General features: G+C 32.6%; 1 protein-coding gene across 1 annotated transcript; it reads left to right on the plus strand.

Annotated features, from left to right (window-relative positions):
• Positions 1 to 12982: 12982 nt before the first annotated feature.
• Positions 12983 to 25602, plus strand: LOC134699841 (peroxidase-like protein 3). Its single transcript, XM_063561250.1, has 11 exons — positions 12983 to 13064; positions 13397 to 13537; positions 14816 to 14930; positions 17978 to 18078; positions 18421 to 18525; positions 19394 to 19489; positions 20206 to 20698; positions 21740 to 21928; positions 23169 to 23329; positions 24442 to 24547; positions 25392 to 25602. The coding sequence occupies exons 1-11, from the start codon at positions 12983 to 12985 to the stop codon at positions 25462 to 25464; spliced, it is 1662 nt and encodes a 553-aa protein (XP_063417320.1). The 3' UTR covers positions 25465 to 25602.
• The last annotated feature ends 742 nt before the right edge of the window (positions 25603 to 26344 follow it).

Consider the following 26344-nt stretch of genomic DNA (forward strand, 5'->3'; position numbering starts at 1 on the left):
GTAATCGACTCTGTCATTATAGATATATTGCTACGAGTAATGTCCCTTAGGAGGAACATAAATTGTCAATGCCACTTAAGATCAAGCGGAAATAATAAATTAACTCGTGACGTGTAAAATAATTTTTCAAATCATTCAATATCATATAATCTTTTGTTTACATCTACATCTACGAAATAGCTGCAAAGCTATGTCGTCACTCAAAAAAGGTTTTTTGACCCATCAGTATAAAGTTTAGTTTGACGTCTTCTAACATGACAACTTTTCGTGTCTATAGTTATTTTGCAAAGTGAATTGGGTAATACGCCCTAATACCCCTTCAAATTTATCTTGCTAAGTCAAAACGGCAAAGAGACAAAAGATGACTGATGACATATAAAAATTAGAAGTTTCATAATTATGCATCCTTGGTAATATTTTTTAAAGTGTAGACCAAAGCGTCGTGATTGGTTTAAAGCGTCATAAACAATTTAAATTCAACCAATGACGTGATGTTATTTTCATTTTCTGGTACGGACAATAAAATTACCCATAGTCCTTCTGAAACGGGCTATTGATGTAGGTATTGATGTTTTAAATGTTAAATTTACAAACTTAAGACTGGTCATGAAGTAAAATGTTTAAATTTCTGCAAACCAAACTAACTGACTGGAAATGGAGTGCAGAATTTCTCGTTATAGATTTAGTCACAGTTTTTTTTCAACTGAAAACATAAATAACACAAATTAATCAAGATGTTGTATTTTACAGCCATGTTTGTACTAGAACAACCTGTTTCATGTAAACTAATGTATATATAGAACAAAAGTAAACACATGCCAATAGTTGTTCTTTTTTTTTTAAGTATTTATGTTTTCAAAAACACCGCTCTGTGGTCGGGTTGTTGTTTGTTTTTATTAGTAAAAACTATAAGGACAAGAGAATGATTAACAAAAAACATAGATAAAAGAGAATTATTTGCAAAAACCTTAAGGAAAAAAAGAGAATAGTAAACAAAAAAATATAGACAAAAGAAAATTGTTGGCAAAAAATATAAGAACAAGAAAATAAATGTCAAAAAATATAGATAACAGAGAATTATAGGCAAAAATTATAAGGACAAGAGAATAATTGACAAAAATATAGCAAAATGAGAATTATTTGCAAAAATTATAAGGACAAGAGAATAATTGACAATGTCCTTCTCTGGACATTATTTCATAGATGAGAACAATATTTCATGATACATAGTCATAAAATATTGTTTTAGTTGACATTATTTCATAGGACAATATTTTGCTTAACAAAAACACTGTCAGCATATGAAAAGACGCGTTACATCCAAAATTAAATGATTTTGCTATATTAACAACATTTCTTAAGCTTATCCCCAAATAGCTTATTGACCAATTCTGTAATCGACTCTGTCATTATAGATATATTGCTACGAGTAATGTCCCTTAGGAGGAACATAAATTGTCAATGCCACTTAAGATCAAGCGGAAATAATAAATTAACTCGTGACGTGTAAAATAATTTTTCAAATCTTTCAATATCATATAATCTTTTGTTTACATCTACATCTACATCTACGAAATAGCTGCAAAGCTATGTCGTCACTCAAAAAAGGTTCTTTGACCCATCACTCAAGTATAAAGTTTAGTTTGACGTCTTCTAACATGACAACTTTTCGTGTCTATAGTTATTTTGCAAAGTGAATTGGGTAATACGCCCTAATACCCCTTCAAATTTATCTTGCTAAGTCAAAACGGCAAAGAGACAAAAGATGACTGATGACATATAAAAATTAGAAGTTTCAAAATTATGCGTCCTTGGTAATATTTTTTTAAAGTGTAGACCAAAGCGTCGTGATTGGTTTAAAACGTCATAAACAATTGAAATTCAACCAATGACGTGATGTTATTTTCATTTTCTGGTACGGACAATAAAATTACCCATAGTCCTTCTGAAACGGGCTATTGATTTAGGTATTGATGTTTTAAATGTTAAATTTACAAACTTAAGACTGGTCATGAAGTAAAATGTTTAAATTTCTGCAAACCAAACTAACTGACTGGAAATGGAGTGCAGAATTTCTCGTTATAGATTTAGTCACAGTTTTTTTTCAACTGAAAACATAAATAACACAAGTTAATCAAGATGTTGTATTTTACAGCCATGTTTGTACTAGAACAACCTTTTTCGTGTAAACTAATGTATATATAGAACAAAAATAAACACATGCCAATAGTTGTTCTTTTTTTTTTAAAGTATTTATGTTTTCAAAATTCGGTCAGTAATATATTATTTGAAACATACATCTAGTTTGCATAATACCTTTTTCTCATTGTTTTTCTTTTTTATTAGTTGGGCAGCTTACTACAAAAATCATGCAAATGGTGATACAAGCATGAAACTTTGTATGAACATGCCTTTTGGTGGATGTAATCATATTAGGGGGGTAGCCACGAAAAAAATCCATCCGATCATGGCGGCCATCTTGGATTTTCTAAATGAAGTCTATCCAGAGAAAAGACATCAAATGTATGATTCCTTTTGCTTGTATTGTAACCAAAATGTTACAAGCTGGAGTAAATGAAGATAAAATATCACTTCCGGTCAAATACCGGTCAATAACTGACTTCCGGTTTCATAAATATCCCGAATATAACTGTTTTATAACCCGAATAATGGCAATCATTATATTCAGCCGATCTCCGACTAATCTCTGATTGCTACATTACGCTCGATAGGCTATAGACCTCTTACCTAGAGGGCACCAAATTATTCGAGTTAACTGTTTTTCTGAGTGTGAATTCGCATCATTGTTATAAGACGTGACTCGGTATTTGTCTATCCACCGTTCATGTATATAGTTACGAAGTTTTATTTGTAATTCTGATCGGATATTGACTTTAAGGAATTCTATCCCTATTACTAACACAAGTCTATAATAATATTGTTGTACTTGTTATAAAATACATCAAATACCATAATTAGAAAACTAATCTTGAATTCTATCCAATTTCTAAAAATTAACCCGTGACGTTACAATTGGTTGCGTAGATTCATTCATGTTACAGACACACACTTCGTGCACTTCTCTTATAGTTGATGTGTTTCACTCGGTTTTAGTTTGTAACCCGCGATTAGTACTGTTGCATTTATTTATTACTCAGATAATATTTGCGTTATTGTTCTATTATTACACTGTTGATTACTTTTATTTATTTATATAATAGTTATTTAGTTTTTGAAATGGCGAAAAGAATTCGATTATCGGCAGATAGTTGTGAAACTGATTGGACAAAATGTGGTTTGTGTCAGGGAATCACAGCAGACCTACTGAAATCGTCCCATGAAGGATATACAATGTTGGCCAAACATATCCCCCTTTTTCATAAATAAAATACACTCCCTATCCCTCTAAATATTCGGCGATTAAACCACGGAGGGGGTATTTAAAGCACAAAGAAAAAGGAAAATGCCAAGTACCATAATTTGTGCAGAATAAAGTTCTACAATACAAAACTTGAGAGAGCCCAGAAACGCCATATGTCACCGATGCCCTCTGGAAGTTCGAGTTAATGTAAGTCTCCTAATTTTTTTAGGTGTATTCCTCGTTCTAAAGACCAACAACCAGATCCAGTTGAAAATGTGCATAAATGTTTCATTTGTGATAAAGAGTCGCCTTTATCTGTCTTAAGGGAGGAAATGACAATGAAACTGAACCAACGACTAGTGAACTGTGCAATAGTTCTTCAGGTTAACAACTGTTGGCAAAGCTGAGTAGTGGTGATGATATATCACATGAGATGAAGTATCATCCGTCTTGTCTCGCAGCTGTATACAACAGAGAGAGATCAAAGAAGAGACAAATATATACCGAAAGCAGTTGTACACAGGAGGAAAATATAATGAAAAAAACTGCATTAGCTGAGCTGGTAACATACATCTTTGAAACTCAAAGGAACTCTGAAGAGTCGGTGGTATTTCGATAAGCAAACCTGGCAAACCTATAGGAAGAAAGATTGACACAGTATGTGCCTGTCCCAAGTCAGGAGCCTGTAATTCAGTGGTTGTCGTTTGTTTATGTGTTACATATTTGTTTTTCGTTCACTTTTTTATATAAATAAGGCCGTTAGTTTTCTCGTTTGAATTGTTTTACATTGTCTTATCGGGGCCTTTTATAGCTGACTATGCGGTATGGGCTTTGCTCATTGTTGAAGGCCGTACGGTGACCTATAGTTGTTAATGTCTGTGTCATTTTGGTCTCTTGTGGACAGTTGCCTCATTGGCAATCATACCACATCTTCTTTTTTTTATACAGCTTGGTTCTTCTTCTGCACAGGTATATTCTACTTGCCTTAAGGACAAGCTTTAGCAGAAGATGCAAAAACTAAAAGCACACACAAAAGGCAGAGATGTACTTTTGATGTTTGAAAAAAATATATCGCGTTTGCTTGAGATTATAATGAAACCATGCATACACCATGTATGGCAAAGGCGGCCGAAATGATTCGCTTCCAGTTAGCTACTAAGAAGACAACATTTTCTGGATTCTTGGTCTCTGAAGATAGCATAACCACTCCTTTGTAACAGTTGGCGAAAATGATAGAGCGTGGAACATACACTTTTGATGAATACGCAAAAGATGTGATTTTGTCGTACATTATCAACCTTACTTCAAAACAATCAAGAGTAGACGTTATCTACGATATTTAAATATAAAACAGCTTTAAAGCACAAACACGTAAGGCGAGGGATGCTAGAACCAGGCGGAAAGTTGTCGGCACCAAAAAGACTCCGAAAGCTTTGTCAAGCTTCCTTCGAGTGGAAGAAATAAGACGAAATTGTTACATTTCTTTGTCGACAAAATTTGCTCGATTCCATCTGACAAAATGATTTTTGTGACAAAAGTCGAAAATGTTATGACACATTATTATGATGACCATAATGATCTCAGTCCTTGTACTCACAAGGAGACAGAAACAAGGATATGTGTTCATATCAAAAGTGCAGCTGAAAAGGGGTGTAGGTCCTCACTGATAATCAGCTCAGACACTGATGTAGTGGTTTTGGCGGTGTCTCTTTCAAAACACTACAATTAGAAAACTTAGGGTTGCGTTTATAAAAGGAAAAGACCCGCGATGGCTTCCGATTCATGAAATTAATCATGCTCTTGGTTCTAAATCAGAAGCTTTGCCATGTTTTCATGCTTTCACTGGATGTGACACTGTCTCCGCTTTTCCTGGAAAGGGGAAGAAATTGGCATGGCAGACGTGGGAAATATTTAATGATGTAACCGAGGTTTTTGTGCGATTGAGTAAGAAACCTGTATTGGTCAGTGAAGCTGATATGGAGTTGATAGAGGTATTTCCCGGTTGTGGTTATGTACGACAGAATTACAACAACATTTGACATCAACGAATCCAGGCTTGAACTGTTTGCACGCAAACAAAGACAGTAGGAACAATTCCACCCACTTGAGCTTCACTGCTTGAACATACCAACCGAGCTGCATACCAAGGTGGCCATGTGTAGGGACAGGCAGTCACACATGAACAATATCTACTTAGTCCTGGTGATTGGGGATGGAATCAGGAGAACGCAGATGGGTTGTGGATTACTCATTGGACACAATTAGCAGCAATTGCTGCATCTTGGCAGAAAAACACAAATGTGGCTGCAAGAACACTTGTTCTGGTAGATGTAAGTTTTTCAAAGCTGGCTTGACCTGTACAACAATGTGTTCCTGTAGCTGTTAAACGGAATTCATTGGAAAATGTGGTAGATTACATTGATCAATCATCCAGCGTGTCTTACATAATAACCGATATATCAAACGGACATTTTTATCGCATATCCTTACCACTATTATTTCACTCGAATGTATGAACTTTTACTACCCTAACCGGAAGTGGTGATTTATTTTTACAATTGCTGTCTGTTTGACATATTTTCATGTCATTTTATAGTACATGTATTTCAAGTTGTTTTCATGACCTATATCACGTTGAAAATGGTTAGGATATTTTTTCAATCTCCACTATTGAGCAAAATGATGTCAATTTTTAATTCAAGATGGCCGCCTTAAAAAAATCAAAAACATGTTGGCTACCCCTCTAATATGATAAAGTACACCCTAAAGAACGTCTGTGCCAAATCCCACCATTTGCATGATTTTGTCAAATTTCGGTACTAAGCCGCCCCACTATATGTAGTAAAAGCTTGTTAAGGTATAATGTAGCCTTCGGTAGTGGGATTTTCTCGCTGTGTTGGAGACCCATTGGTTGCCTTAAACTGTTTAACGCTCTTTGGTCGGGTTGTCAAGAAAGTGATTAACAAAAAACATAGATAAAAGAGAATTATTGGCAAAAAAATAAGGAAAAGAGAATAGTAAACAAAAAAATATAGACAAAAGAAAATTGTTGCCAAAAATTATAAGAACAAGAAAATAGTTGTCAAAAAATATAGATAACAGAGAATTATTGGCAAAAATTATAAGGACAAGAGAATAATTGGAAAAAAATCTAGATAAAAGAGATTTATTGGCGAAAATTATAAGGACAAGAGAATAATTACCAAAAATATAGATAAGAGAACTTTTGGCAGAAATTATAAGGAGAAGAGAATACTTGGCAAAAATATAGATAAAAGAGAATTACTCGCAAAAATTATAGGACAAGAGAATTATTGGCAAAAATATAGATAAAAGAGAATTATTGGCAAAAATTATAAGGACAAGAGAATAATTGACATTAAATATAGATAAAAGAAAATTATTGGCAAAAATCATAAGGCTTTTAGAATTAGTGAAAATATCAATGAAAGAGCATAATTGGCAAAATTTATTGGGAAAAGAGAATAATTGACAAAAAAATATAGATAAAAGATCATTATTGGCAAAAATTATAAGGACAAGAAAACTATTTACATAAAATATAGATAAAGGAAAAATATTGGCAAAAATCATAAGGCTTATAGAATAAGTGAAGAAATATCGATAAAAGAGCATAATTGGCCAACATATTAGGACAAGAGAATAAATGACAAAAAAAATAGATAATTATAGATTATCGTTGATCATCTCAACAAGATTGATTTTCTCGCTTGAGCCGGTACGGCGAAAGTGTGAAAAGATATCAAGTTGGGATGACCAATGATAATCTGTTTATCGCTATTTTACCTATGACGACGTTGTTCGATAATTTTTCATATCACTCTACTGTGCTGAGAAAGGGAAATTATTAGTCGGTGAGATCAAAGGAAAATTTCGTAAAATAGCGATAAAAGAGAATTTTTGGCATAAATTATAAGGACAAGAGAATTATTGACAAAAATATAGCAAAATGAGAGTTATAAGCAAAAATTATAAGGACAAGAGAATAATTGTCAAAATATCGATAAAAGAAAACTATTGATTAACAAACAGACATAAATAAACTCATCATAGATACCAGGACTAAATTTAGTATATACGCCAGACGCGCGTTTCGGCTACAAAAGACAAATTGTCCACTCAAGACAGTTAAATTTTAATATTTAAAGCGCCGATCTTTTTAAATATTTAAATGTAACTGTTGAAAGTGAAGAAATATCATATAACACGATTTATAGTGGTGGGATCTGTTTCTCTAAGGATTTTAAACTTTCCTTTTCAAAGATTTGCAAAAGTTGTGTTCTTTGTACGTGACGTCATCAGGCATGTCCGCCTTTTTTCACGACGTCACAATAGGAATTCAGAAGAAATCAAGAAAAATTTAACGTCATAATCAAACTTCGACTAATCATTTACTGAGAATAGATATTTCATAAATGAGGAGAAATAATTTTCTCACACCGCTAAAGAAATGTGAAAATAGCACAAAAATTAGAGAAAAATTAAAGAATACAGAAATGATGACAGCCCATCCAACCATCTTTTTTTCAGATTGTTCTTATGCTTTACTGTTATGACATTGTTCTAAGTAAGAGGAGGGTTAAACTCTCCAATACATGTTAAACCTTATACTAAATCCTAAATTGGATGTGTACTGAATATTGTTTTATTCTGGAATTGATTTATTTGGGTTTCCCGCTACCTTCAATACTATTGTGATATTTCTTTGTTTTCAGTTTTATTGGTTGGGGAATCCTGAATGCTTGGAAAGATCCATTGACCTTTGTCTGGAAAATTGACAATATAAGTCAACTAGATTGGAGTCGAGTGCACCTGTCACGAGATTGTTGTTTATGTAATTCATGTTCTACGATGAATCAAGCCCATTTCTAAATATTTTTACAGTGTGTTTATGTTTCTCCATTTGTCTAGATTAGAGCGGATTAAATCCCAACACATTCTGTATGCGAGTCTCGTTCAAGACTGTAATTCGGTGTTTGTTGTCGGTTGCTGTCTGTCGTATTTCGTTCATTGTTGGGAAAACCAGACTTCTGGTTTTCTCTTTTTTTTCTTTCTTGTTGTTGATTATTTAACATTTTGGTCATGCCGGGGCATTTTGTATCTTACTTAACAATACCGGAAGTGTTTTTGCTGATTAATGATGGTCGTACGGGCAGAGTCATCTCTACTTATTGTCCGAGTTGTCTATATTTGTCTCCAAATTGAGCAAATAATATACCAGCCATGCTCAGTATAGACAAGTTATCTGCGATCAGTGTCAATCTTTTATCAGATATTGAACTCTTAGTGGTGATTTTGCCGCTTATTGACTTGTATAAATATTAATGTCATTCGCAATAATTAATTCAAATTGTATTTTCGGTTTATAAGTTGATGTATGTTAATCTTTTATCTACTTTTCTCGTTTCATTTTCAGGAAAAAAAATCATTATATGAACACAACCTTTCAGCAGATACACCAAACAACTTCGAAGAAAAATGTTAACAAAATTTTAAAAATATCTGATTCCATGATGTTTAATTATGAACCGGTAATTACGTTTCCCCCATCGCACCAACCAAAAAGTGTTTCAGTTTGTTCTGTTTGTTTCCATCAGCTGACAGGTTGGACTCCAATCTTATTTGATTAGGATTGTCAGTGTTCCTACCGAATGTTGGTGGTTCCCTCCAGGTACTTCGGCTTACAAAATTTCAATCCTGGTATCTATGATGAGTTTATTTTTCACACAATAAAACATGGCCGGCACGAAATAACTCAAAAGCAGTGGTGACGTTGTTTGCTTAACTGTGCAGTGGTTAAGTCAACGTAGTGTAGCAAGGAGGACTTAACCACTGTTTTGGAGTTTGAATATAACCAAGAGTGAAGTAGTGGCTTGAAACGCTAAAAACAATCAATAATCTGCTGAAACACCAGTTACAAACGTTCAGTTACATTATGCTTGAGTGGTAAATTATCCTGAAATGAGTAAAGAGTAAAACAGAAAATTGTAAAAACGTAATCAAAAGGATTATTTGCTTTAAGATAACTACAAGATGTGTTTGTTTTTTTACTTTAAAAAATCTACAAAAAGGAAAAAAAATCCACATACTGCTGTCTTTTTAAAGGAAAAAAATGGCCGATGTAAAAAAACAATCATTTTATAGAAGGTAGTCCTTAAAGAAAGCACGATTTTGCAAACTTTAAGACTCAAGTATGTCAGTCATGTTTGTTCTAGTCTTGAAACCAACGTCAGTTAGTCCGCTTTTCTGTAATTCGAACTGTATACTTTATGACTACTTTAAGTGCATGTTGTACGAATGTTACATTTGAAACAATGGCCATTATAAAAAAAAAGAACCAAGTTACCTTGTCAACAACATTTAAAATATAGGTTATTTGTTCAGTACTAATTCAAAAAAACATGTATGAGCACGTGTTATTGACGAATTCTTCATTGAACACATGTCGTATATACTTGATATTTAAAGAAACTTACTGTATACAATATTCCATAAGACACATACAGCTGAATATCCATTCGCACCGGTAAGTCAGTTTGGTATAGAAAAGTGGGACTTGAATGAAAAATCATAGTTGTATTAAATAAATGATATAATCTCATGCTTATTGGTGGGGTCTGTGCTGCTCAGTCTTCAGTTTTCTGTGTTGTGTTTTGTAGACTGTGGTATTCTTTTACGAGTTTCGTTTTTAGAAATCGACTCATAAGTTCTACAGCGTGTATAGAAAATTCTTGTTTCTTCATGAAAGCCATTTTTTTTTCAATGAAAGTATAACATTTGAGAATAACATAATGAGTTTGTTCATTTGTGGATATTTTTCACAATGGCTGTAACACTACGTTCCTGTTTTCCCTTATGTCAAAATACATACCCTTTCATAAATCAAATTGTGATAATCGTCGTCGGGGCATAAATGGGGAATTTGCAATATAGTGAGATCACATCCGGTTTCTAGTGAGATCACATCCGGTTTCTAGTGGGGGTCGTTTTACTCCGTCCTTAGTTTTCTATGTATTGTTTTATGTACGTAGTTGTCGTTTTGTTTGGTGGTGTTCGTTCATTTCAATAACGTCGTCAGTTTTCTCCCACTTTTCTTATATCCCCTTCAATCGTCAATCCTCGGGTAAATCCGCTACTCTTCTATCCGTTAGATGAAGGTAAGGAATCGGACGAGTTGGGACGAATGATATCCCCTTGTTATCTTCCGCCTCTATTTTGGCAAATTAAAATGTAAATTGTTTTTATGATTTGTGAAATTAGAATTAAAATGAATCGTTGAAAAAAACGGCATTGGCCAGTAGGTGAAATATTTGTAACATATCAAAATACCATTGTTTCATACTAAAATACTTTTGTTACATATTTAAATACCATTATTATATTTAAATACCATTATAACATGTTAATATTCCAGTTACATATCAAAATACAATTGTAACACATTTAAATACCATTGTTACATGTTAAACTATCATTGTTACATGTAGAACTACCATTTTTACATATTAAAATACCATTATTATATATCAAAATACCATTGTTACATATCAAAACAATTATATTTAAATGCCGTTCAAACAAGTTTAAACGTTATTGTTACGAATCAAAATCATTGTTACATATCCAAATACCATGGTTACATATAAAAATACCATCGTTACTTATCTGAATATTATTGTTACATGACAAAATACCATTGTAAGATATCAAAATACCACTGTTACATATTGAAATACCTGTGTTACATATCAAAGTACCATTATTACATATCACATATCACATAACCATTGTTACATGTTAAAATATCATTTTTACATATCAAAATACCAAGTTTATATATGCAAATACCATAATTATATTTAAATATCATTCTAACATGTTAAAATACCATTGTTACATATTCAAATGTCATTGTTACACATCAAAATACCGTTGTGACAAATTAAAATGTCATTGTTACATATAAAAACACGTTGTTACATATCAAAATACCATTTTTACATATCAAAATACCAGCATTGTAACATGCTAAAATTCCAATGTTACATCACAATACCATTGTTACATATTAAAATACCATTGTTACATATCAAAATACCATTGTTACATATCGAAATACCATTGTTACATTATGAAAATACCATTGTTACATTATGAAAATATCATTGTTACATATTTAAATACCCGAATGTTTACATGTTAAAATACCAATGTTACATTTCAAAATAACATTGTTACATATCAAAATGACATTGTTATATATTAAAATACCATTGTAACATATCAAAATGCCATTGTTACATCTAAGCTAACATGCCTTAGAATATGAACCAACCTATTGTAATTAAAATTTAAAATTGTTAATTTGTGCTCATGCATGAAAAGTTATTACTGAACGTAAAGCAAAACACCAATCCATTAATCAACCTCAAATGATCTTTGCAGCGTTTACAATTTACAAAACACGATAATTTAACTTTTCATCACTTTACTCTGTCTTCAACATGTTATCCTCCGTCTACTTAAATTGTTCTTATTAATTAAGGGCGTTAGACGGGGTGCTCATTTCTAAATTCGTCTTTTTGTCATTTTTCTATCTTCCTCGGTATTTTTTCATCTTTTTTTACCAGATCGCACATCCACTTTATCCAACATACCCACTTTCCCCCCTTTATCCCACATCGGAAAAGCGTTTCGTCCCTCTCATACTTGGTAAGACAGGTTAGAAGGGAATATTTAAGTGATTTTTTATTGGACCCTTCATGATGAATTTGACTGGAGCAATACTATTTCGACACGGTTAATTTCATAATGCTTGTAGATTAAACATTTGTTTGTATTAACGTTTGCTCAAGCATTGTAATTATGATTGACATCTACAAACAATATAGATTGCGCGCACTTACTAACATTGTCAACATGTACAATTGGGTGTTCGTTACCTCCAGGATGAGATCCAATCAAATTTAGTATAATGTATAAAGGTTTAACTCCTCCTATTTTATATTGTTTCTTTCGTTTGCAGATGTCAATCTTAATTACAATTTTTTTAGCAAACGTTATTACAAAAAGCAAGCAAGCCAACCAAATCTGTATTTACAAGCATTGGGAAATTAGCTCTAATGAAATAACAAGGTTTACTTCTGTAGTATTTCTTTTTCGAGAAAGGCGTAAGGAAAGATTTGGCGACACCGTCCATTAAAATGTCCATTATAAAAACAACTAAGTGCGGCCATAACAATACATTTGTACATGAACAAGTCTGCTATTAAAGGGACGCAATTGGTGCCAGTCAAATGAATACTTACAACCTGCCCATAACTTTATTGCCGAAACGTATACAGATATTTTCAAGGAGACAATTTACAGTTTCAATCATCTCGTTACAGATCCAAGAATACCTGTATCTAGCATACTTCCCTTTTTCTTTTAAAGTAGAAGGCTTTATATGAGTTGCAGCAAATAAATTTACAACCAGAAAGAGAACTTCAGTTTGATAGGATTGTATGGCAGTATAGTACTATGTAGAGTCAAAAAGTCATAACTGTCAACCGAATTGAAATGACCATATATTTTTTTAATTGCAGTTGACGTATCACCATGAATTTACTCATCATTGCATTAGCAATTCTTTTGATATTTAACTCAGAAATTAAGCAAGGCGCTGACGCTGATGAGGAAGGTGAATATCATAGTTTTGTTCAATTAGATATCTTCCTATTCATACAGACACATTTTCATTTTTATTTCTGCAACAACATCTAAACAGAGAATACGTTCTTCAACAATTATATACCCTCATTTATAAAAGTCACACTAAATAGCACATAAATATTCATGTCAATAAAACTTGGCTGCCATGAAATAGACAGATCGCGAAATTGGGCATTAAACAGCAACACCAACAAAATCTCAGACAATCATATGTGCAAGTCTTCGTCTTTGTTTGTTTCCTTTTACCCTTTACAAATAGATGTTCCAGGTATTAATTCCAGATTTTCTTTGTTCTCATAGTACAAGGAACCTGTAACTCTTATGCGAAATATAGGACATATGATGGATCGTGTAATAACCTAATGAACCCCTCATGGGGTAAAGCCGAAACACCACAAAGACGATTTGAATACAATGGCCATAAAATGGTTGATTACGATGGTAAGTAGCTATAATATGCATAGACCGTTGCAGAGACTAAAGACTATGGTTAATTTTATTGTTCGTACACCAAAATGAAAATAACGTCACGTCATTGGTTGAATTTTGATTGTTTAGGACTTATTTAAACCAATCCCGACGCTTTGGTGTACACGTTTTAAAATAATACCAAGAATATTCAGGTTCGAAAAAGAGGCAGTCTCAATAAAAATGTATATGTATGACGTGTAACACACTACCAAAAATGGACAAAATATGAAAATACGAACCCATTGATATTGATATTCAGAAAGGTCTATTTAGAATCTGTTTTTTTTATTAACTTAGCTCTTTTTTTTTTCTTGTCAACTAATCTGAAAAAACTTAACAGTCCCTTAGTACTCAATGTTATTCTATCTTTTTAGACTCTAATTGTATAAGTCTTGAATTGTTATTCTGTTGACAACGTAAGTGTGTTCAGTTAAGAGCTCTTTTGACAGAAACAACCCAATCAAATTACTGGAATTGAAGTTTCAAGCACACATTTTGTACTCAGAGTACTCAGTTAAGTTTTATGACTGAAATAACAAATTTGAGTCTCAGAAATCAATCAAATAAAATAGTTTGAGTACAAATTTTGTACTATGGTATCTTCGTCATAAAACTTTACTCAGTACTCTGAGTACAAAATAAGTGCTCGAAAAACCAAATCCAGCATTTTGATTGGTTGAATTCTGAGTCTGAGTACGATAATCCTACTTCAATTGTTTTATGACCGCAATGTTTGTTAAAGAGGGAAAACGTAATGCTTCTGTTGACTACGTTGTCATTTTCTGAGCTCTGTTTATATAGATGTAACCAAGGCAACGTTGCCTCACAGACATAAAAAGTCAGTTTTAGTAGAATTTCATAATATAAAAAAATGAAAATGTACTCGTGAAATTCTGTTTATTCTGTTATGTCCAACATAGGTACTTGGGGACAGGACGCTTTGTTAAGCCCTCCCCCTTTTTTCTAAAATACGTTATTTTTTTTTCGTTTTCAATTAATTTCAATTATTTTCGCGTTTTTCTGTATTATAAGAACATAAATATACTTCTTATAATTTGTATTTGCTATTTACTATCAATTCCAAGTTTACTATCCACAGCGGTCACGGATATATTATATCTAATGTATCTTAAAAAAAAAGTGTCCTGTTCCCAAGTATACCTATGATGGCCAATGAATTATTTACTTAATTGTATTACCAAATAGTATGCTATAGTTTAAGTATAATACGTACCGAATCCATTGCAGATGATGTTGATCATCCAAGAGGTGGACTTCCAAGTAAATTACCAAGTCCAAGACTTATCAGTAACAAATTGATGGCAGAAGAATTAGGACCTGCTGACCAATCGTCTCCGACACTGTCTGGACAGCATTTTGCTTTTGGACAAGCACTTACCCACGATTTCATCAGTACAAAGATAACGACTGGTACTATTTTTTTAATTTTTTTTTGGATTCTGTATACCAACTTAATATTTTCGCGGATACTCTATTCGCGTTTAGTCCTTTTTAGCCACCTTCGTGGACATTAATTTCGCGATTTTCTTATTCACTTGATGTAGTTAGATAAGAAAAGAAAAGTTGTAAAAGTTTTCGCGACGGATTATATTCGCGTTATTTTTTTCAACTCGCGAAAGTCGCAAAAATAAATTGCTCGCGAAAATTAGTCGGTTTACAGTTTTCAATAACAGCTTAAGGTTGAATCAATAAATTTACAGAGAACAAGAAATTGTCCATTAGTTATACTATCGTGTACTTGGCCTGGGGAACTATTGCAAAAACGACGAATAAACTGCACTTCACACTTCACTTCATTCAATTTTAACACAGGACACGCTGTATACTGCACCGGCAGACGACAACAATCTCAATAACTAGTTGCTAAAACATGTTATACCTTTCTGGAACTAAGAGCTATAAATTGTGTGAGGCAGTCCCGATAATCCGAAGACCCATTATAGAAATATAACAATACTATTTAGATTAATTAATATGTTAGTAGTCCTTCTGTAAAACGAATGAACTATTTGTCTCTTGAATTTTAGTTCATAATTGTATATTATATATTCTCAAAAGAAAATTCTCCTACAAGATTAATCATGTCAAGATACCAAGCATGTCGAGATTTTGGAAAAGTTTGACGAAGTCAGAGATTAGAGATGGTCTTTGTCGTCCAATACCAAACATAATCTGTTTGCTACTATATTAAAATTTAACGGTCCAAAAATATGTTGTCATTTGTCGCATTAAATTTTTATCTACCATAATTTGCGTTCAATGGAGTAACTTATATTCATCGCTAAAAAACGCAATTTAAAAAAAAAATGGACTTGCTCTATCCAAAAAACAGTGTGGTGTACTACTTTTGGAACAAATATTTGGAAGGTGTATTTAAATGATCGCTCTCTTATCTATAAAAAAAAATATAAATTAATACTTAACAATGCTTAATGTAACAACGATATTGTCCGTACAGTATATGTCCCTTTTCCATCTCCCTTTTAAACCACTGAAAATCCAAACATTTTGTAACTTTTACTTTAAATTAAAAGAAAATCATGGTTTTTAGAAACCGTTGATCATCACGACTCGTATATTAAATCTTTTATTTCAAGATCGACGTCTAAACTGCTGCGATAACCAGGAGTAAGTAGAAATAAACAAAATAAACTTTTGTTGTAGCTTATTTGTTTATTTGCATGAAATATACATGTAGTGCATGCTGAGTATGCCTGTTTTGTCGGTTAAAGAGCTTTTATGTTATTGTTTTGAAACATGCCGTCTTTAAATAAAGCTTTTGATTTGATTTGTTTTGCCTTGCATGAATTGGTATATCTGATTTATTTTTTCAATAATTGTACTCTATTATACTTTCACCTAACCCGAATATATCAGTCCCGCCCAGTATTCGATCTCACCTCATTTCTTTTACACTAGAAACTCTTTACGCATCTTAGACTTTGGTTGGTGTCCTGTTGGAGCGGTGACTAATAAGCAGTCAGCGCAGTTTTATCAAATATATTATATCAAGGTGGTACCTAACACTACAGGGAGATAACTCTGTCAAATCAGCTAAACGTTTTAATTACGTTGTGTTGTTGAGGGAATATTAAGCTTCTCAGTGATCAAAATTAATGTCTGTCAAACTCCTATATAACCTGTGTAATTTTTCTGATAAAACGGTTGGTTCAAATATTTTGATATTCTTATATTTTTGTCAAAGTCAAAGTAAATAATTTGTCAACATTTTATAGAAATTAAACGAGCCAAATTGATTTTAGTGAAAGTGTTGGGTACCACCTTAAGGTAATCTCCAGCTAATTCCGAATGATTGATTGGCGATTGTTCGATCATTGTCTATGCATTCAGGCGTTAAAGGAGCCATCGACGAGAAGCGAAATATAACGACTGAATTATTCGAGTTAACCTGCGCCTGGAATTGTTTGATTCTTTAATGCCAATTGTACAATTATTTAGATATCTATACTTTTATATATTAAGCTCCTATGTCTGTCTCTCTATTTGCTTAGTTTTTGGATTGCGCATTTAAATTATATTTTTGTATTATTCCTTGGTGTGGTGTTTGCTTGTTAGTTTACCAGAGTATTATCGATAGAGTTGTATGCCGGGTTTTTTTAAATTCAGTTTGTTTTATTTAAACTAATCATATCATGGTTATAGTAAAAGAGAAGAGAAAGGTACCTGAGGGACAGTCAAACTCATAGATCGAAAATAAACTGACAAAGCCATGACTAAAAAAAAAAAGACAAACAGACAAATAATAGTACACAAGACACAACACAGAAACCTAAAGACTAAGCAACACGAACCCCACCAAAAACTGGGGGTGATCTCAGGTGCCCCGGAAGGCTAAGCAGATCCTGCTCCCGTGACATGTGGCACCCGTCGTGTTACTCATGTTATTACAAACCCGGTAAATAGTTTAATTCGGTAGGGTCACATTCGTGGTGAACAGGGAAATGGATTGTAATAACGACATAAGGAAACGATATCCGATATAAAACTTGTATACTGTGAACATGGTGAAAGTAATTTAAGTCGTGGGTATCAATTTTCGTGGTTTTAGAAAAATTTACATGTTCGTGTTTTTTTTTAATTTGTGGTTAATTTTTAGTTTTCTCAAGAAAAAAACAAATTGAGTGAAGAATTAAAGCCATAAGAAACGAAGATTATTCATAATCACTATACATGAATGTTGTTTAATAATGATTATAGGACATGGCAAAGTGAGGTGGTCATTTTCACCTATTTGTTCGTCTTAAGAATTCAACATTTTTTTGAAGCATGACATTTAAAATGAAAAGGGGCAAACTATATCATTTTTGACTTATATTTCTCATTTCATAGTGTTATATATAATCCATTTGTTTTGATGTTTCATTTAAGCATTAACTTATGTTTCCCATTTGTTGTACCTGGTGATGACAAAGAACTTACCCCAGGTTGCAGAGGCTTCCAAAGAGCTGACAAATCCCCGGATGTGACAGGTAAATAATGTTACTTTTATCATATATGGGGATCTGGATGGGGCTAACAAAAGAGAGAAAAAAAAGTGTAAATTACGAGCAAAGAAGTTAAAAGATCAGAGCAAAATATTATATATATAGAGAATAATTGGTGTGAAACGTAGAATAAAGAATACTGGGCAAAGAAGTTAAAAGATTACAGAAAAATATAAAATACAGAATAATGCGGTGTGAATTGTAGATAATAAAGAATACTGGGCAAAAAAGCGATCCTAAAATATATTTTTTCCCAATCAAAAGCGGGTAAGTCCTATTCGTACCTTCCTTCCTTAATCTGTGACTGAGAGCAATTACTCCTTTCAGCTTACAGAGAACAGATAAACGATGTCACATCATATATTGATTGCAGCCATGTATATGGTAGTTCTGATGCACAGTTAGCAACCCTTAGAGATACGACGTATTCTTGTAAGTTTAATGTATACGACGGATTCATGTAAGTACATGTATTATGTATACGACGGATTCATGTAAGTATTATGTACATACGACAGATTCATGAAAGTACATGTTTTATGTATACGGCGGATTCACATAAGTATTTATGTATACGACAGATTCATGTAAGTATAGTGTATGCGACAGATTCATGTAAGTATAGTGTATACATACGACGGATTCATGTAAGTACATGTATTATGTATACGACAGATTCATGTAAGTTTAGTGTATACGACGGATTCATGTAAGAACATTTATTATGTATACGACAGATTCATGTAAGTACATGTATTATGTATACGACGGATTCATGTAAGTACATGTACATGTATTATGTATACGACGGATTCATGTAAGTACATGTATTATGTATACGACGGATACATGTAAGTATTATGTATACGATAGATTAATGTAATTATTATGTATACGATTAACTGAGCAAGCTATTTAATGTACATGTCTATCTATATGCTGTCAATATTTCTATTATAAGACAAAAGTCATTAAAATATATATTCCACTTGCTTTTTTGGTTATTAAAATTGGTATGTTGATGATACAATGTACAAAAATTTCCATTTTTAACGAAATAAAATACAAATGTAGTTATAGAAAAAAAAATGAATTTTATGAGTTTGAGGGAAAATATACCTATGCGGATGCAATTCTTCAATATTGGCAGATATTCAAAAGCTCAAACACATCAAATAAAAAGAAAACTACTGTCATCTATTATCTTCCTGACTTATTGAAGCCATTTCCTTATGTAGAAAGTGTAATTAAAAATAAACAACTTTTTCACATTACTTTAATTTCACCAATTCATTTGCAGTCCTTTTGAAAACTTCCCCTGGAAATAACTTACCTGAAAGTAAAACTGGGTTTTGTCGCAGGAAACCAGAATCAACAGATTTTTGCCAATTAACAGGTAACAAAATATTCAGTATTCGTTTTTGGGATGGACTTTTTTTGTGTTTTATCGCCACTTTCAGCAATATTTACTATTTTATGGTGGCCATTTTTGTTTTTGGTTGTTGGTGGAAGCCGAAGGACGACCAGAAGAGAACCACCGACCCATTCGTCTCAACTCGGCCGATTCCTGTACCCTAGAAGGAGAGTAGTGAATTCTACCGAGAATTACCGAATGCCATCGACCTTCGTAGGGAAAGATAAAAACTTTAGTCAATTACGATTGAAGTCGAACGCTAACTACTTTTTCAATTTCATTTTGGCAGTTATACGACATATCCTCAATTTTATGTTTAGCATATGTGGAAGGCATTAGATTTTGACGTGTTTGCTTTAAACAAAAAAAAAGTACCTTTTAGTGTTTTGATAACACAACTTGATTTGAAGTTTTATTCAGCAACAATGAACAATGACATTATAATACAAATAAAAGATTCAAAATACAAGATACAAGATTTTATTGTAAAGCAACGATCAGATACATATATGTGTAACAAGAGGTAAATATACAATAATAATAAACATAAACCTGATTAATAGTACAATAGTAACATTTAAAAACAAAAACAAACAAAAATTCATACAAATCAATATATATCACAATAAGTTATTTTGCTTATATATCAAAAGTTTTAGATTGGCTTAGCTATCAATTTTTTCTTCTTCTGAATAAAGGAGATTCAAGGAATGACCAGGTACCTAGTCTCCAGTTAAATCATCTTGTTCTAGTAAGGGAACATAACAGACTCGCCAAAATGCTAAAACAAATCAACCCGTACTGGGACAATGATAGAGTCTTCGAGGAAACACGAAGAATAGTCATAGCTGAAATGCAGCACATTACATATAATGAATACCTACCAGCCATTCTTAGTCCAAGAACTATGAAAAGGTACAACCTAAGACCAAGGAAATGCGGATTTGATGACTGCTATTCTGTTAAAATTAATGCCGCTGTAAGGAACGCTTTTGCAGCAGCAGCATTTCGAATGGGACATTCACAAACAATGAGGGAACAGTCATTGCTTGCAGATGATTACAAAACCAAAAATACAGAACTTCTTGTAGACAACTTTTTCATGCCGCACCTGGTTCAAACAAATCAAGGCGCCAATGTTAAGGATTTCACGCGGTGGTTGACCTTTACACCTGCTAATAAAATTGACAGGTAAGATATATATATATTTAACAGCAGAATTGTCCGATAGAGGCCAATACGACCCATATGGCTAATCCCGTGGTGCAAAAATGTGTATTAAAGATGCGGATACAGGATTTTGAAAAAGGGGTACACAGGGCCCCAAACTAGGCAACGTTTGGAGTTGGACATGTAAAAAGTATACGCATTAACCATATTTGAAGCTCCATATGAGTGGACCGGGCACTCAGTCCCCCCCTACCTAAATCCGCCTCTGTTTAATCAACTGCAATCAGTATGAGAGGCATATGTCATCGAGTCAATAATACATCTTATGAAGGTCACGCTAGATGGCAGCACGTGTCTTCAAAACACGTATATAACCCATATGTTATTATATATTTTTCAATTTTATTAATGTTTAACCAGTCTAGACAATGCTGTATAACATTTAGAATGAACTAATTTTACTGTTCAGTTATTTTCGTGGGTACCAATTTTCGTGAATTGAGGGGTTGGGGTGGGGGGGGGGATGTGTTTTCGTGTATATTTGATTTCGTTGTTTTGCCAAAGTCTGCATTCAAGCCTATAGAAAATGTGTACTTCGTCGAACATAGAAATTCGTGGTTCACCTATACCCATGAAATCGACGAAAATTGTTATCCCACGAATAATAATTAATCCACAGCATGAATAAGAGTGTGTAAAAATACGTAGTGAATATCAGAACACGGATTACTACTAATGGCTAAAGTGTACATTAAAAGACGAAAAATCTAAAAATAAAAAGATGCATCATGATTGCCGATAAGACCACTCTCCAACAATGACCAAAAGAAGTCAGCAAATATAGGTCACAAAACGTCTTTCAACAATGAGCAAAACCCTTGCCACACAGTAAATTATAAAAGGCCTCTATCGGCAGTTGTATCGTCTTAGGGCTTGTAAATCAAAATAAGACTGACGTGTGACTGGATGTATCTTTAGCAGTCCCGCTAGTAATTGATTTTTAGAGAATGGTTTGTTACACTTTCGTCAGAAATATTTAGTTCACAATCTCTTTCATTATAGCTATGGGGTAAATTCAATGCGAAACAGGCTGTTTAATCGTAGTTCAGATTTATTTTCCACCAACATACAAAGGGGGCGTGACCAAGGTGTACCAAGCTACAATGACTGGAGAGAATTTTGTGACCTGAAAAGATTCACGTTCCAAGACTTCCCTAAAAAGTTACAGTATGTCCTTCAAGACTTATATGTGTAAGTAATGGCAAAAGAAATGACGATGAATTTTAACTATTGACATTTTTTTTCAACTTATGGCTTTTGGTTACCTTATATGTATAGTCCCCTTTATTCTATATATACAAAAAAAAACAACAGATAGTTATAAAAAAAACCAAGAATCATTTAAATTAAGTTCGGTAAGCGTTAAGAAATCTTATAACACCAATAACACACAATGTAAGTAAGTGGGTAAGTAAGTAAGTAATTTTTATTGACTTTGGACGGTATATAATTTATACGTCTTGTTTTAAAGACAGATTCATATCATGAATCTTGTTGACACCTAAAATAAATATTTTACATACATTTAAGTCATTACTGCTTACTATAAATTTAAATTCCTCAGGTATACTGACAGAAATAATTTTGTGACATCTAGAAATACATTTCGGTTATGGTATACTTCCTTTAAAAAAATTACAACAACAAAAACAAGCTTAGTTCGCCATTATATTTCATCAAAATCGGTTTAGCGACGAAAGTGTAACACTACAAAACAATTATTGAGTCCTTTTTAACATTTATGGAGTATATATTAGAATATATCAATAAAGCATTCTGTAATTTTCTCGATGGGAAATAAGGGCAAATAGCCAATGACTTATTTAAAAATAATAACATGCATATTTACTCGCAACATGGCACTTACAATTGACTATTATAGAACGAAACGACGCGCTCTAAGGTTGAATGACACGTTGATAGTAAACACGTCCTAACGTCAATTCTGATTCGATTTACAATGCGCGTCATATTCGCTTGACTGTCCAAATGACGTTAACTTTTAATTCGTATTGACAAAAACGTATTTCTAATTCGAATTGGGTAATTCGAATTAGCCAATTCGAATCAATTCGAATTAAAAAAAAGAAGTGTGTGTGAACGCGATTAGCGAATTCGATTCGCATTCGATTCGAATTCAATTCGAATTAAATGTCCGTGTGAACGAGGCAATAGTTACAGAAAAAAATATGGCGTATCGGTATACATATGGTACAAATAATTCATATATATTGGTAAATCGGGGGTTTATGATAACTAAGGAGAGGGGGCTCAACACATGGTCCTGTCCTCAAGCACATATCATGCTTATTTATTTTTCGTACATGTACGCCACAAAGTCAGAAACTGACGACGTTACATTGCATATATTATGTGTATTTGTCCATTGTAATTTTACTTTAAAAGTTAGAAAATTATATTGATATCATAGATCCTGTGACGATATCGATCTATTTGTTGGCGGACTTCTTGAGAAGTCCAAGAACGGGCGTGTTGGAGAAACATTTGCATGTTTAATTGGTAAACAATTTCATCTGTCCAAATATGGAGATCGATACTGGTATGAAAGGAAAGAATGTGGTTTTACAGAGGGTATGATTATCATTTAGTTTAACCCAATATTTATATGGTTGTCAAGTAAAGGAGACAACAATTAAATTTTCGGGTAGGGAGTAATTTTTTGGAAATGAACAATCTAAAGACATGATGTAAATGAAATGCAGGAATTAATCGTGTACATTTCCCTCAGCAAAGTAGCGGGAAAAAATGAAAATGAATAGTCGATTTGAGTAAAAAAATCGCATGCGTAAACTGGTCATGCATAGGGTTAAGTTATTATATCAAAATATATAGGTTTTTGGGTAGGAGGAAGGGGGTGTCATATTGATTATATCGTTTTATATTTTACCGACCGGTTGAAAGTTTTAATTCTTTCGTCCAAATTCTATAACGATGTAAACCTTTCTTAGATTTCTTCTAGATTTGCTTTTGTGATGTCATTGGAAAATAAAACCATGCCTGATGACGAAAATATTTAAGGAGCTACTTAAAATACAAATTATCCCATGGGACCCCAAAATATCCTATGGGATTTTGCCCCTGTCCAATGGGATATTGAAAAAGTTTTTTTTTTAAATAAAATTGCAAAAGATATATGATCATATATAATAATAACAGCAGAAAAGCAATGAAATTATTGAATCCCATGTAATTCTGCACATTTTGTTGATACACACGGCACTGTAGCTCTAAGGATAGGCGGCGGCGGATTTACAAATGAGTGTTTTGCAAATTTAAAGTGTCCAGTGTTAATAACTTGACAAAATCCTTGTCTCAAAATGTGGAGAAAAGTGAAGAAATTTCTCCGTTCTCGGCATTTAAATTTTAAAATACACAAAACAATCACAGAATAATATTTGATAGTCACACGAGAAGGAAAAGAGGAACGAAAGATACCAGAGGGAGAGTCAAACTCATAGATAGAAAATAAACTGCAAAATGACATGGCTAAAAAAGAAAAGACAAACAGACAAATAATAGTGCATAAGACACAATATAGAAAACTAAAGACTAAACAACACGAACCCCACCAAAAACTGGGGGTGATCTCAGGTGAAGTTAGATGTTAGATTAAAAATAAAATTATACATGTAAGACACCAGTTCCAATAAATGTGACATGTATGTTTGACTGATTCTTTCCAGCCCAGCTTAATGCAATCAAAGAAATGACAATGTCGAAAATTCTCTGTGAGAACTTTGAGTTGGATCGTATTCAAAAGAAAGCCTTCTTACGACCTGAAAACGAAGGGTAAGCTTTGGTGAATATAGAAAATATTCAAACATAAATAGTGCAAAACTAATCATTTTAAGAACCGAAACCACACAAACACCTTGAATTATGTGTCTTAGAAGGGAGATGATCATTAATTTGTTGACTGCACTTAACGGTTAATATATATATATATATATATAAAGCAGTTGATAAAAGTGAAGCAGAAATAATTGTCGTTTAGGAACTCTAGAATCATGCATTCCATGTTTTAGCGCTGTATGTCTTCCATCTTTAATTTGTATACATATATATGAAAAAGAAGATGTGACATTGTTATCAATTAGACATGTGCAATTTTCCACAAGAGACCAAATGACACAGAAATTACCAGCTATATAGGTCAACGTTCGGCCTTCAAAAATCAAAGCCCTTACGTTTGATTGTTGTTGGTTTTTTTTTATGAAAATAAAGTTTTGGTAGAAAGAAATACTACCAACGAGACAACTCTCTTTCAGAATACAGATGATATAGAAGTTTACATCTATAGGTCACGGTTCGGCCTTCAACCATGAGCAAAATGTATTGATACTGTCTAAACTTTTATCAACTTTTGTTTATATAATTATATAGTTTCCACTTAACATATAACATCTATCACATTATCTCTCTTGATGCATGTTTTGTTTTCCAATATGGATATGTTTTCATGATCATTACATTAAAAGGATAAACTTCATCATGAACACAGCATTTTATTTTAAAACAAGCAAAGCATTAACACATACAATACATCCGTCAGTATATTTCACCCAAAACGAGGCATCGGATGATTTATATTTATATATTATATATATAAACCATATGTATTATATGTTTGTAGAAAACTTCGGTTTTGTGACACTTTGCCCGGTTTGAATTTGTTCCTCTGGCGAGAAAAAGAATGGCAACCATAATATTAATATGCAGACATCATAGAACATTTGAAAGAGTATGACACTAGCACTTATTATAATATATGATATAATATACGGTACAAACTCATAAAATAACGGGTTAGGGTAAACAATTATTAGGTAATTAATTAGTGAATAATTTTAACTCAACGGGGAGTTCAGCAAGGGGATTGTTTAAGCCCTACTTTTTTTTTAATTTTTATAAATGGTGTACATCAGATTTTTGACAATACTTGTAAACCTTAAGTCCTTCAAAAATCTGCATTGGCCAGCTTATGTTTTGCAGATGATTTAGCAATAATGTCAAGTTCACAGTCATGAAAACTAAAGAATTACTGCTATGACTAGCAATTTTTAAACAGTCAATACTAAAAAAATACAGTTATGACTTTTTAGAATTAATTATCTCCCATCCCTGTGATACACTTTAAAAAACATAGTATTACAATTAAACGAGACTAAAAAATACATTTTTGACAAACATTTTTTACTATAAAATAACATAAAGGCAATTTTGAAAAAGCTATCCAGGAACTATCAAATAAGGGATTGAAATATGCTCTAGATATATTTAAAGAGACCAGATTAAATGCTGAAGATTTGTGAAAATAATGATAAAACATAAAATTAAATTAAATATTCATTAAAGTTTGACACATAAAGTTCATACTAAAAAAAGTCTTGAATAAACCTTTTTCTGTAACAGACAGTTCAAAAATATTTCAAGTAGTCAAATAAGATCTGACATAAAAATTAAGAATTATTTATTAAAAGAATCAAATTTTAATACCAGAAAATTAATTTCTAAGTTAAGCGTTAGTGACCAAACCAAGAAGTTGAAATGGGAAGATACAAAAATGTACCTAGATATCAAAGGTTA

This window comes from Mytilus trossulus, unplaced genomic scaffold (assembly GCF_036588685.1).
Source record: "Mytilus trossulus isolate FHL-02 unplaced genomic scaffold, PNRI_Mtr1.1.1.hap1 h1tg000085l___fragment_1__unscaffolded, whole genome shotgun sequence".
Taxonomy (NCBI): Eukaryota; Metazoa; Mollusca; class Bivalvia; order Mytilida; family Mytilidae; genus Mytilus; species Mytilus trossulus.